The sequence below is a fragment of the Protopterus annectens genome, chromosome 1.part0 (genome assembly GCF_019279795.1).
Source record: "Protopterus annectens isolate FY-2018-M chromosome 1.part0, PAN1.0, whole genome shotgun sequence".
Lineage (NCBI taxonomy): Eukaryota > Metazoa > Chordata > Ceratodontiformes > Protopteridae > Protopterus > Protopterus annectens.
The window spans coordinates 1,615,367,299-1,615,381,400 of record NC_056725.1 but is presented as its reverse complement, the minus strand read 5'-3'; the positions used below and the strand labels follow the sequence as shown (position 1 = coordinate 1,615,381,400).

General features: G+C 44.0%; 1 protein-coding gene across 1 annotated transcript in view; it reads left to right on the top strand.

The window, feature by feature from the left end:
* Positions 1-14,102, top strand: part of DDX47 (DEAD-box helicase 47) — a 596,838-nt gene that overhangs the window by 258,372 nt on the left and 324,364 nt on the right. Inside the window, exon 5 of the mRNA XM_044073445.1 lies at positions 5,267-5,502. Coding sequence (XP_043929380.1) covers positions 5,267-5,502 — 236 coding nt within the window. The remainder of the gene's footprint in view (positions 1-5,266; positions 5,503-14,102) is intronic.

Genomic DNA, 14,102 nt, shown 5'->3' with positions numbered 1-14,102 from the left:
ATGTGGTACATAAACAAGCAGGGGGAACCCACTCATACCCTCTCTGAAGACTAGCCTATCCGTCTCTGTGGAACATAGCCTTGAGCTACCAAGTGCACCTACAGGCTCAATTCCTGCCAGGAAAGCTAAATACACTGGCAGATGATCTAAGCAGGAATCTCATGGACCCACATGAGTGGAAACTGGAACCAAAGACATACATGTTGATAAACAAATGGGGAGCCCAGATATAGACCCGTTTGCCTCCCCCCAGAACTACCACTTGGACAAATTCTGCACAAGGACTCCTCACAAACAAGCTTGGAAAGTGGATGCCCTGTCCTTCACCTGGAAAAACCTACCAGTTTATGCCTTTCCTCATTACCAAGGTACTACTAAAGATCAAACAGGACAAACCAAGGATGTTACTGATTGCACCAGACTGGCCACGCCAACACTGGTACCCCCTCTTGCGCAGTGTGTCACTGCTGGCACCTGCCTCAGACCCCCTACACTGCTGCCCCAGCAGAAGGGCCAGATTCTGCACCCTCATCTTCAAATCCTGAACCCGGCAGCCTGGCTAATTACCTTATCTCTCTGTTACCATCCCTCAGTAAACCTGTTGAATTTCATTCTGGAGGCAAGGAGGCCTAGTACTAGAAAATCGTATGCTGAAAAATGGAAAAGATTCTGTTCCTGGAACCAAACTCGGGATGGGCACCGCAGCGCCCAATTTACCTCAGATTCTTCAATACTTAACTGAGATGCTTCACAAGGGGCTTTCCTTTTCCTCCATCAAAATTCATGCCTCAGCCATTTCAGCTCATTACAACACAGAACCACCCCTGTTCTCTCATCCACTGCTCAAGCAGTTCCTCAGAGGGGGCAGAAACGTAAGACCACCCAGGAGAGCCCCTACTCCAACCTGGGACCTTAACTTTGTATTGGAAAAAACTTACTCTACCTCCTTTTGAGCCAGCTGCAAATGCAGAGTTGAAATTCCTTTCTTGGAAAACCGCCTTCCTTTTAGCCATCACTTCAGCAAGAAGGGTGTCTGAATTACAGGCCCTTATGGCAGTGGAGCCTTTCATCATCTTTCATGCGGACAGGGTGTCCCACGGGACCAATCCCTCCCTCCTTCATGCCCAAGATAGTATCCAGAGTGGCTCTTAATCAGTCCATTCATTTGCAAACCTTCTTTTCTAATCCACAGAACAAAGGGGAACAGATACTGCACTCCTTAGATGTGCACAGACAACTTAAATTTTACTTGGACAGGACTAAACCTTTCAGGAAATCTGAATAGCTGCTGTTGGCATTTGCTGCAGGGGCAGAGGGGAAGGCCATTTCAAAGCTAACCATTTGTAAATGGATAGGCCATTACATTCATTTCTGCTAAAAGGCACCATGGAAAACCTATCCCACAAGGGATAAGACCACATTCAACCATGGCTGCATCTACCTCTACAGCCTTTCTCAGAGGTGTCCCTACCAGGGGCATCCTGGAAGCTGCTACTTGGAGTTCTGTACATACTTTCACCAAGCATTACCATTTGCCAATTTTCTCTAACTCCAGAGCTGGTTTTGCTACTGCAGTCTTGCAGGGCCTTATAGCTGGTCCTAATGCTATCTGAATTCCTACTCCCATCCTTAGCTTTGGGAATCTACCCACAAGTGATGACTGCAACAGTGAAACACAAAGAACATAGTACAGTTGTGTACACTACCATAAATGTAGATGTTCAGGACTGCAACAGTGAATACACTCGGTTACCTTCCCTCCAGCCCCCTGACTTCTTTTGGCTATACCTCTATTCCTTTTTACTATGCTTAAAAGCTTTTTGGTGTATTTGTTTTTTTGTTGGAGGTATAACCTTGTGTATATATTTAATTGCTTCCCATTAGGGGGCACCTGACATCTGGGGCAAGAAGAACTGATGTGATGGCGTCGGCTGCATGCTTTATACCCCTGACTACCTGATGTCATGGAAGATGAGACAGCAACCGACGCAGGACCGAAGACTTTGATAATCAGGCCGACTGAGGGCTACTGCAAGCAGATACCCCAAAAGTGATGACTGCAACAGTGAATGCACTCTAACATGTACATTTATGGTAAGTGTACACAACTGTACTTTTTCTAACCACTTTGGCAATGTGATTATCAAAGGAGAGATTTTTATCTACTTGGGTCCCCAGATCCCTTATTACGCCTTCCATATTTAGGGGACTACCACCTATGTGGTAGTTTGTGGGTACTTTGTTTTTTCCAAAGGGGATGACTATGCACATTTTGGCATTTAGCTTGAGGCCATGATTTTGACACCAGGTATCCGTCTCAGTGAGACCCTTTTGGAGCATGTCTGTGTCAGCTGGAGAGTCAATTATAGCCCCTAGTTTGCAGTCGTCTGCGAACTTGGTCAGCCATTGTCCTCCTGTGCTTGCCTGTACCTCTGAGAAGTATATGCCGAACAGGAGGAGTCCTAGGACTGAGCCCTGGGGAATGCCACTTGTAACCGGTTTAGAGTCGGACCTAGCTCCCGCAACTCTCACCATGTGGGTTCTGTCCGTGACCCAGTTGGCAACCCATTTTGTGACGTAGGGGTTTATGTTCAGGCTGGTGAGCTTGTCTATAATACCAGAATGGGGAATGGTGTTGAAGGCCTTTGCGAGGTCTAGGTAGGCTGTGTACCACCTTTCCCTCATCTATAGCCTTGGTTTAGGAGGCATGATCTGCCCTTAAAGCCGAATTGGGTAGGGTCCAGTGTTTGGAGGTTCCCAATGACTCTGTTAAAAGAGTTCCATGATGATGCGTGCCATAGCCTTGCAGACCAGAGCTAGTCAGGCTTATAGGGCGATAGTTCCCGGGGTCTTTTGTGGCTTCACCTTTGTGGAGTGGAATGACCATTGCTGTACGCCACTCTATGGGTACATAGCCTGTGGAGAGGCTGAGTTTGAACAGTGTGTTTAGGTGAGGGATTAGTTAGTCTTTGAGGTCATGTAGGACGCAACCTGGGACACCTTCCGGTCCCATTGATGCTGTGTTTTTGGCATTGAAGAGGGCTGTTTTAACCTGAGTGTCTGATTTTAGTGGCTCTACATTCTTCTGGTATGGTTATGGGCCCTTTTGGGGGTGAGAGGGGGGTGAAGTTTGCACTGAACACGTCTGCCAGGATTTTGGTGATAATCGGTCGGTTTAGTGTATTTTGTGCCATTCTGCACCAACTCTGAGCAGAGCTGAGCATTGCCACTTAGATTCTTAACATAGCTAAAGAATGCCTTGTGGATGTTCATCATGTTTCACTGCTGCAGTCATTACACTTGGGTTATCCTGCCGTCAGGCGGTCCCGCAGTCGGCCAGAGTTCCAAAGTCTTTGTCCGGCGTCTGTTGCTGTTGCTTCTTCCCTGACGTCAGTGCGCCAGGGGTGTATAAGATGCACTAAATGAGTACAAAAATCCAAAAAACGGTTAAATCCAAACAGAATCCACGGAAAGGAGAATCCGCCAACAAAAAATAGTGATGAATAAAAACGAAGACCTTTATTTGACCACAAAAAACAAGTAAATCAAGTGCTTTCGCCTGGTTAATATCAGGCTTTATCAAGATAAAAAGGAAACAGTGTAACGTGGATTTAAATGTAACACTTGTAGTCACATGATACCTTGATTAATTAATCTAATAAGCAGTTAAAAAAGACATAATTCAAAAATATTTATAAACATTTAAAATAATTTTTTAAAAATATAAATTAAAGGTTCCTTATTAAATAAGAACCTTACATAATGTATAAAAAATTATGTAAAGTTGTAATAAATATAATAAGATAAATATATGCTTATGACACCTGTTGAAGTTGTTTTAAACCCATCATTTAGTTTTGGTTATAACCTAGCCTTCCTAAGCCTGAGCACACTAGTGATGTTGATGTTCTCATTCAAGCCAGGGGGCCTTGCAGCATTCAATCTAAGTTGCCATAGGAGCTCCCTATACTCAAGACGTGTCTCCCAGTCTCCCCCCCCCCTGGCATCTTGTGTCACCTGTTCAAGTACAACAAATTTAAGCTGCATGTTGGGACAGGCAGTAAGATGCTTGTAAAAGGCGTTGGTTTCCTTCTTCTTGGAGATGTCATATACATGTTCATAATTACTTTACTTAGAATTGAGGGTGTCAGGGTAATGAAACCCGATAAAGGAGGTGGGGTGGTTTTGATGTACACTGTTGCTTATGATACACATATCTTTATAATATGTTGCATGACACTGAACAATATGAGTTGACCTCTAGGAACGAGGTAAACCTAGCTTATTCCAAGATTAATTTTTCACTGTTTGACCATTTGCTGCAGGGTGCAATTAATGAGAAGTTATACAACTACCTGTATGTCAACAAACCCAGAATTCCGGTGATCTTTGGGATACCTAAGACCCACAAAGGACTGGACCCTTTGAAGTTTAGACCCATTGTTTCAGGTGCAGGTGGTATTACAGAACCCCTGGGCAAGTTTATTGACTACACTACTAAAAAATTTGCCTCTACTTTACATTACATTTGCAAGGATTCCTGGGATTTCCTTAGAGGTATTGAACGTAATTTCTATAAACCTGGTCTTCTGATGGTTACTATATGGTTACTATAGATGTTGTGGATTTGTTTTCTAGCATTCCACATTCCACTGGTTTAGACTGGTTTAATGAGATCCTGGTTTCTCAATCTGGCCTTGTTTTTAATATCATTAGTTTGTTGGTTGAGTTTATGGAGATTGTACTCCAAAACAATTTTATATATTTCAGCGGTGAAATCTTTAGGCAAAAGAAGGGTGTAGCGATGGGTGCATCCTGCGCCTCACTATACGCTAACATTGTGCTATACCACTGGGAGAAGAATTTTATTTTTGCTACTCATTGGGTTCAGCACATAGTGCATTACATACGGTACCTTGATGACATCTGTTTGTTGTGGGATGGGACTCTGAACCATCTTTTGGATTTTATGAGTCACATCAATTCCACCACACAATTTCTATCTTTTACTTCTACCGTTAGTAATGAAGAATTAAATTATCTTGATGTGACGCTGCTCAAGGACCATGATAATCAGAATTTCCAGTCTAAACTTTATAGGAAGGCCACTTTTCTAATTCATACCTGAATTTTGACAGCGGCCTCCCTTTCCATCAAAAGAAAAGCATTATTAAAGGCCAATTAATCCGTGCATCCAGGATGTCTAGCACTAATGAATATTTTTTTGATGAAGTGAATTTTATGAAAAATCTTTTTTTCAAAAGAGGTTACCCTGCTTCTCTAGTTAATCAATTGGCTCAAGAGGTCACTGAAAACGGAGAACATAAATTTTTTCCGTTGTTGGGTAGAGGTTTGCAGGTGGTTGAGCAAAGTGAGCAACCTGAGCAATTTGATATTCACAATAGTTTCATTTACACATTTTCTAAAGATTCTCAGCAGGTGGAACAAACGGTGTTGAAACATTGGCCTGTTTTAACACTTCATGAAGATTTTAAGAACATAGTACAGAAGTGTCCCAGTTTTGTGTAAAGGAGAGATGTTAATTTAAAAGGGTTATTTGAAAGAAAACAATACATAGAACATAGACATCATTCTGGTAGACTGGGTACATACAAGTGTGGAGCATGCAAACAGTGTGCATTTATATTCAACGACAGTCCCTTATATATCCCATCTAGGAATTTTAGGTTTGACTCGGATGGTTATTACAGATGTCCTTCAAGGATGCATCTGCAGTCCTTACAAATGGGTTGTCCTGTCGTCAGGCAGCCCTTCGGTCGGCCGGATTCCAAAGTCTGGGTCTGGCCTCGGCTGGTGTCGCACTTCACCCGACGTCATAGCTGCAGTTCTTCGGGTATAAAGGCATCAGCCGACGCCATTTTCCTCAGACTTTCTTGCCGCGTGGTGCCCGAAGCAGAAGCTGTTCGCAAGTGCCGGTCGGTCAGATCCAGAGATTACTACTACCGAATACTACTTCGAAGACTTCTAAAAAGCTAAGTACCCCGTTGGGGACTTTCTTGCCTCAGCCGATGTCAGAAAAAGTGAATAACTGTTTGTTTAACTTGTGGGAAACAAATACCTCATAAAGATTTCCACTCTTACTGCTTACCTTGTTTAGGCCCAGACCACGACGTAGCAGCTTGTTTAGCCTGTGCTTCTTTCAACCGACCGACGCTTAGACGTCGGTCAGAGTTTGCTGAACAGTTTTTCGGCTCAGATTTTGCGTACATAATGCCGTCGGATCCACTGACTTCAAAAGTTAAGAAACGCAAAGAAAAGGACCGACACTCGCGGTCCCCGGTTTCGGCCGAAACCGGTTAAGCAAACAGCGAGTGTCTCGGTTTCGGCGAAACCGAGCAAGCGTTCTATCTTCAGTCGAATCCATGACTACTACGAGGCCCTTCTAACCTCGTTGAATCGGCCTCTGAAATTCAACCTGCTACTGTGGTTTCACAAGAATTATCGGACACCATCCCTTTGGATGTTTCAACCCCTGCACGTGGTGCTAATAGGTCGCCTGCAGCCATGTCCATAAAGGCCTTTGCCAGGGCTAAAGCAGCCAAAACTTCTAAGTCTGTGCCTGTTAAGCCCCCCTCTCACAGGCCCAGTTCCAGTTCCCAAGTGCTCACTCTGGCAGAGGATCTCATCTCTTTAATAAGGGGATCCCAACCTCATCCAGACAGGGCCTCTCAACCTCCAGAAAAGAGACCTAGAGCAGAGCCCCCTGAGCCAGTGTCCTCAGATGATTCTTCTGATGATACAGACAATACAGACCATCCAGAGGCTCCTTTTTCTCCTTATGAAGACTCCGATGCTGAGGAATCGATTCATTCTGCCTCTCCACCAGAGGAATTTTCCTTTGGGGAAACCTTACATGCCATGAGAATTCCAATGGCAGGGGCAAGATTTCTCAGATTCAAGGAAAAGGCTTAGGACTTTTTTGCATTTACCACAACATAGGCCTTTAGCTATACCTCCAGTTCTTCCTGTTGTAGATGATGCATTTAATGATGCTTGCACTGCTCCTGATACTTTACCTCCAGCCCCTGCTAAGCCCGATAGGTTCTACAGGGTCCCGGACACGCATCACCATTTGTACAAGGCCCCTTTTGCAGATCCCGAGACTATCTCCCAGGGGCCTAAGGCAGTAGCTTCGACCTCAGTTAAAACCCTCTCCCCTCTGAAAGGGAATCCAGGTCCTTAGAGAGATGGGGTAAAAAAGTATACACCTCTGCTACTCTCTCAGCTAGGGCATTGAACTGTCAGTTTCATATGATCCAATACCAGGAGTTTATGCTTGATCAGTTAACTAAGAAACTGTCCTCTGATGATTCTTTAGATAAGAAATATGTTCTAGAAATGGTGCATAACATTCAGCAGGTTAGTAACCATTCTTTAAAATGTGGCGATGATGCACTGGAGGCTTCCTTTAGATCAGCCATGACTGGCACAGTTATAAGAAGGCATGCATGGTTGAAAGAACAGGTCTTGCCGGATCATGTTAAAGCAAAACTATTAGATGCTCCTATGGATAAGGTCAGTTTATTTGGTTCTCCTGCTCAGCAGGTACTGAAGAAAATGGAAGAGAAGGCAAAATCTGTACAAACAGTGAAAGATTTCTTACAGGTTCAGCCTCCAAGGTTTAGCAGGAACTGGCCCTCCAAAAATTGGTCCTTTCCAGACTCCTGTAAAACACAGAGCGGCAGGAATAGGCGTTCAAGAGGCAGAAATCAATCCAGAGGAGGTGCCTACAGGGGACGCCAGTGGCAAGGTAACAACCAGCGAGGCACAGACACAACTACTACCACTGCAACAGGACAATCACAGTGACTTGGCTCTGGCACCACCTACCAGGGAACAAATAGCAGCACCCTTAGGCGGAAAGTTAGCCTTATTTTCAAAAAACTGGCACTACATCACAAGAGACAAGTGGATTTTGCAAACTATAGACCAAGGCTACAGGTTTCATTTCCATACTTTACCAGGAAAAAGAGGAATGCCAAACCTACCACCAAATCAAAAGACAGAAGCTCTAAAACAATTAGCTCAATTAGCAAAGATGAGAGCTGTGGAAAGGGTACCATCTATGGAACAAGGAAAGGGATTTTACTCCAGACTATTCCTGGTACCAAGAAAAGTGAAAAATTGGAGGCCTATTCTCGACCTGTCCGCTTTAAACACATTCATCATTGTTCCAAAATTCAAAATGCTGACCCTACAGCAACTTCTTCCCATGCTGGGCAAGGAGTATTGGCTGGTGACTCTGGATCTCAAGGAGGCATAACTGCACGTCCCCATACGACCAAATTGCAGAAGATACCTCAGATTTCTTGCAGGATCAGAGCATTATCAATTCTCAGCATTGCCCTTTGGCTTATCTACTGCCCAGAGTGTTCACGAAATGCCTGGCATCAGTAATCGCTCACTGCAGGCTTCAGGGAATCCAAATATATCCATACCTGGATGACTGCCTGATACAAGCGGACAACAAAAACAAGCTAACAGAAGACTTACAAAGAGTCATTTGCTTACTGCAAGCCCTGGGATATACAGTCAATATAAAAACTCAAGACTGATACCATCCCAAAGAATAACCTTCTTAGGTGCAGAATTGGACACAGTAAAACAGATGGCATTCCTAACTGCAGAAAAACAAGAACAACTTCCTCTCTACTTCTTGGCATTAACAAAGCAGAACAAACTAACAGCAAGGAAAGTACTGCAGGCCTTGGGCTTCATGGCATCCTGCATAATCCTGGTCCCTCATGCCAGACTGCATATGAGAAAGCTACAGTGGTACCTGAAGAATTTATGGTCTCAACACAGGCACAGCCTAGAAACCAAATACCACTAATTCCATGCCTGAAACAAGAGTTCCTATGGTGGGCTCAGGCATGCCAGTCAAACCCAGGTTTGCCCTTCCACAGCATTCAACCAAGCCAAACCATCACAACGGACGCCTCAGACCTCGGTTGGGGGCCTACATGCTGGACAAGTGCATACAAGGCTTATGGACTCCAGATCAGCTGCACCTGCACATAAATCAAAAGGAAATGCTGGCAGTAAAACTAGCAATCCAGAATTTCAGACCATTCCTCCAAGAAGGGCAGTTGATGATAAGGACAGACAACACCACAGTCATGTGGTACATCAACAAACAGGGAGGCACTCATTCATACCCTCTATGCCGGATGGCACTGGACCTATGGAATATGGCTCTGAGCTACAACATTCAGTTACAAGCAATTTTGTACCGGAAAAGAAAACATCCTAGCAGACATATTAAGCAGAACTACCTCGGGTGCTCACGAATGGATGCTACACCCGGACATCTTCAAGGTCATCACAAGGAAATGGGGACTGCCACAAATAGACCTATTCGCATCCCCACTCAATCACCAGCTCAAGAAATTCTGCACAAGGACGTACCACCCACTTGCTTGGAAGGTGGACTCTCTATCCTTCAGTTGGAAAGGCCTGACAGCATATGCATTCCCACCTCTTCCTTTGATGCACAAGGTGCTATTGAAAATCAAAGAGGAACGTCCAAGGATCATTCTGATAGCTCCAAACTGGCCAAGACAACATTGGTACCCATTACTGAGGAGCATGTCTCGGGGAAAATGTGGACACTCCCCCTGATTCCTTTGCTGTTAACTCAGGGCGGCTACAACACCCTGCATCCAAACCTGAAAACTCTGCAGCTGACTGCCTGGAACATTACATAAGAGCAACTAACCCAGATTTATCCCAAAGGGTTAAAGACATTATCCTTGAGGCCCCAGACCTTCAACAAGAAGGAACTATGCAGGAAAATGGAAAAGGTTTCTCATTTGGAGTACTGAAGGGGAAAAGATGTGTCAAAGGTAGACATTGCCAACATCCTGGAGTATTTGGCAGAGCTTTTCCATACAGGCCTGTCCTATTCCTCCATCAAGATACATGCATCAGCTATTTCTGCAGAATACAGCTTCGATCCCCCTGTCTTCTCGCATCCTCTACTCAGGCAGTTTCTGAGAGGAATTAAAAATGTAAAGCCTCCTAGGAAACCACCATTACCAGCATGGGACTTGAACTTTGTGCTAGAAAAATTGACACTCCCCCTTTTTGAACCAGCAGCAACAGCAGATCTTCAACACCTATCCTGGAAAACTGCTTTTCTGCTGGCAATTACCTCAGCAAGAAGGGTTTCTGAGCTACAGGCTTTAATGGCAGTACAACCCTTCCTAATCTTCCATCAAGATAGAGTGTCCATGAGAACAAATCCTACATTTATGCCTAAGGTGGTATCCAGAGTGTCTTTAAACCAGGCTATCCACCTACCTACCTTCTTCCCAATCCACAGAACAGGGGAAAGACTGCTGCATACTTTGGATGTACATAGACAGTTGCGCTACTACCTGGACAGAACCAAGGGCAATAGAAAAACTGACCAGCTTCTGGTAGCATATGCAACAGGAAGGGAAGGAAAAGCAATTTCAAAACAGACAATCTCCAAGTGGATAGGAAATTGCATCAGATTCTGTTACTCCTACCATGGAAAGCAAACTCCACAGAACATAAGGCCTCATTCTACAAGGGCTACAGCCACTACCACAGCTTTCTTCTGAGGAGTGGCTACCAAGGACATTATAGAGGCTGCTACTTGGACCTCCGTGCATACATTTGCCAAGCATTATAATTTACCTTTATACTCTAGATCCCGAGCAGGGTTTGCCACTGCTGTTTTGCAAGGGATCCTAACTACACCATAATTTCTTCTTCCTCCTCCCTAGTTTGGCTATGGTATTCTACCCATTTAGGACTGCAGATGCATCCTTGAAGGACATAGTACAGTTTTGTACCTACCATAAATGTAGATGTCCGAACAGGAATGCATCTGCAGTCAGGATTACCCTCCTCCCCCTCTGTGGTATTCCTAGGGTATTTGCCCATCTAATAGCTAGCTGGGGGGGGATCTCTTGTGGTGTATTTGTTTGTATATATGTACATACATGCTTATTTTTTGTGTTTGCCTTCTACTATTTGGAAACATTGGCATTTATCCAAAATTTAGCTATCCAAGAGGGCAACTGGCATCTGGGGCAAGAAACACTGAGGAAAATGACGTCGGCTGATGCCTTTATACCCGAAGAACTGCAGCTATGACGTCGGGTGAAGTGCGACACCAGCCGAGGCCAGACCCAGACTTTGGAATCCGGCCGACCGAAGGGCTGCCTGACGACAGGACAACCCATTTGTAAGGACTGCAGATGCATTCCTGTTCGGACATCTACATTTATGGTAGGTACAAAACTGTACTTTGTGGGACTAAGGGCGTTGTATATTTAGGATTATGTACCCAATGTCCCAGTTTTTATATTGGGAAGACTGGGAGACCCTTAAGAAAAAGAAGTTATGAGCATGTATATGACATCTCCAAGAAGAAGGAAGCCAATGCCTTTTACAAGCATCTTACTGCCTGTCCCAACATGCAGCTTAAATTTGTTGTACTTCAACAGGTGACACAAGATGCTGGGGGGGGGGGGGGGCTGGGAGACACGTCTTGAGTATAGGGAGCTCCTATGGCAACTTAGATTGAATGCTGCAAGGCCCCCTAGCTTGAATGAGAACATCAACATCACTAGTGTGCTCAGGCTTAGGAAGGCTAGGTTATAACCAAAACTATATGATGGGTTTAAAACAACTTCAACAGGTGTCATAAGCATATATTTATCTTATTATATTTATTACAACTTTACATAATTTTTTATACATTAAGGTTCTTATTTAATAAGGAACCTTTAATTTATATTTTTAAAAAATTCTTTTAAATGTTTATAAATATTTTTGAATGATGTCTTTTTAACTGCTTATTAGATTAATTAATCAAATTATCATGTGACTGCAAGTGTTACATTTAAATCCACGTTACGCTGTTTCCTTTTTATCTTGATAAAGCCTGGTATTAACCAGGCGAAAGCGCTTGATTTACATGGTTTTGTGGTCAAATAAAAGTCTTCGTTTTTATTCATTGCTATTTTTTGTTGGCTGATTCTCCTTTCCGTGGATTCTATTTGGATTTAACAGTATATAAGATGCAGCCGATGCCATTTTCTCCAGTCTTTCTTGCCGCGCGGTGCCCGAAGCAAAAGCGGTTCGCATGTGCCGGTCGGCCGACTCCTGAGATTTTGAATTTGAATTTCAGAACCAAAGTCTTCAATAAAGCTAAGTACCCTGTTGGAGAACCTTATTTTTATCTCAGACCGATGTCAGTAAAAGTTAATAATTGTATTTCTTGTGGGAAGCAAATACCTCATAAAGATTTTCATTCTTACTGTATTCCATGCCTAGGCCCAGACCACGACGTCACTAGTTGTCGTTTTTTTGCTAGATTTAACAAGCGCACTATTAAACGTCGTTTTGACTTTGCTCGCCATTACTTTGGCCTTAGGTTCAATTATACCATGCCGTCGGAACAACCGACCGGAATACACAAAAAAAGCAAAGACAAGGATAAGGACAGGCATCCAAGTTCCAAAACTGACAATGAAGCCTCCTCTAGGCCAGTCACCGGTTCTCAGTGAGGTGCTTTCGCAGCCCCTGACACCCGCTACCTCAGAGCCACAGGCCGCCTCCGACTCCCACGTGGAGATGTCTAGGCCTCTGCAAACTCAAGGTATTGGGCCTACGGAAACTAACCCTTCAGATGGGTCCGGAGCCGCTGAGCAGGCATCGGCTTCTGAGGGGGTTTTCAGACCTTCACAGCTTACCATCAAAACAACAACCAAGTCTAAAACTCCATTAAAGACAAAGAAGCAAGTACAGCATTCACCTGGACAGGCCTCCATGCCTAAAAAACAGATGCTCAAAATGGCCGAAGACCTAATTACTCTGATCAGGGGTTCCCGTTCCCCTCCTGATAAAAGACCTAGGCAGGATGCAGACTATGACTCCTCTGATCAGGTTTACATTTCTTCTGATTCCTCTTCAGACCAGGGATACTCTTTACCCCCCTATGAGGACTCTGATGCTGAAGAATGAATCCCTTCAGCCTCTCCTCCTGAGGGTTACTCTTTTGGGGAAACTTTACATACCATGAAGGGAGCATTTCCATTGGGAGGGCCAGGATTATTCAGAATCCAAGAAAAGGCTCAGAGACTTCCTTTTATTGCCTCAGCACAGGCCCCTGGCTATTCCAACAGTGTTGGATATTGTGGCTGATGTGTTCTCTGAATCCAGTTTAAATCTTGATTCTGTGCCCCCTGCTCCAGTCAAGCCAGAAAGGTACTACAGAGTCCCTGACTCTCACAAATTTCTTTACAAAAACCCTGTTGCTGACACAGAAACTATTTATTTTCCAGGGTCCCAAAGGGGTAAAGGCTTCCACGGCTAAAAATCCAGTTCCCCCTGACAGGGATTCTAGAGCATTAGACAGATGGGGGAAGAAAGTTTACACTTCTGCAACTTTAGCAGTAAGGGCTTTAAATTGCCAGTTTCACATGCTTTAAATACCAACAATATTTAATTTCTCGGTTAAAACCGAAAATGCTTACAAGCTCAGAACATCCTGACTATAAGGAAATGCAGGATTTATTGCATGCAGCTGAACAAGTGGGAAAACATACTCTGCAATGTGGTTTTGATTCATTAGAGGCTTCTTGTAGAGCAGCAGTTACAGGATCTGTGATTCAAAGGCATGCTTGGTTAAAAGAACAAGTTTTACCTGATCATGTTAAGGCAAAATTATTGGATGCTCCTTTACAACAGGATATTTTATTTAGTGTTAAGGCAGAAAAGGTATTAAAGAAAATGGAGGATAAGGCAAAATCTATGCAGACAGTGAAGGATTTCTTACAGGTACAGCCACCTCGATTTAGCAGAAATTGGCCTTCAAAAAATTGGTCCTTTCCAGTGTCAGACCACAAAGAGGCAGATACAGACACCCAAGAGGCAGATCTCAGCCTCAAGGCTCTTACACACCACGACAGTGGGGTTACCCCAAAAGGAGGGGGGAGGACAAGTCACAACCTTATAGGAAACAGTCCCAATGACTCCCCCCTTCAAATACCAAGCACTTACCTTTTGGCAGTTCCCTTAGGGGGGAAAACTAGCATTTTTTT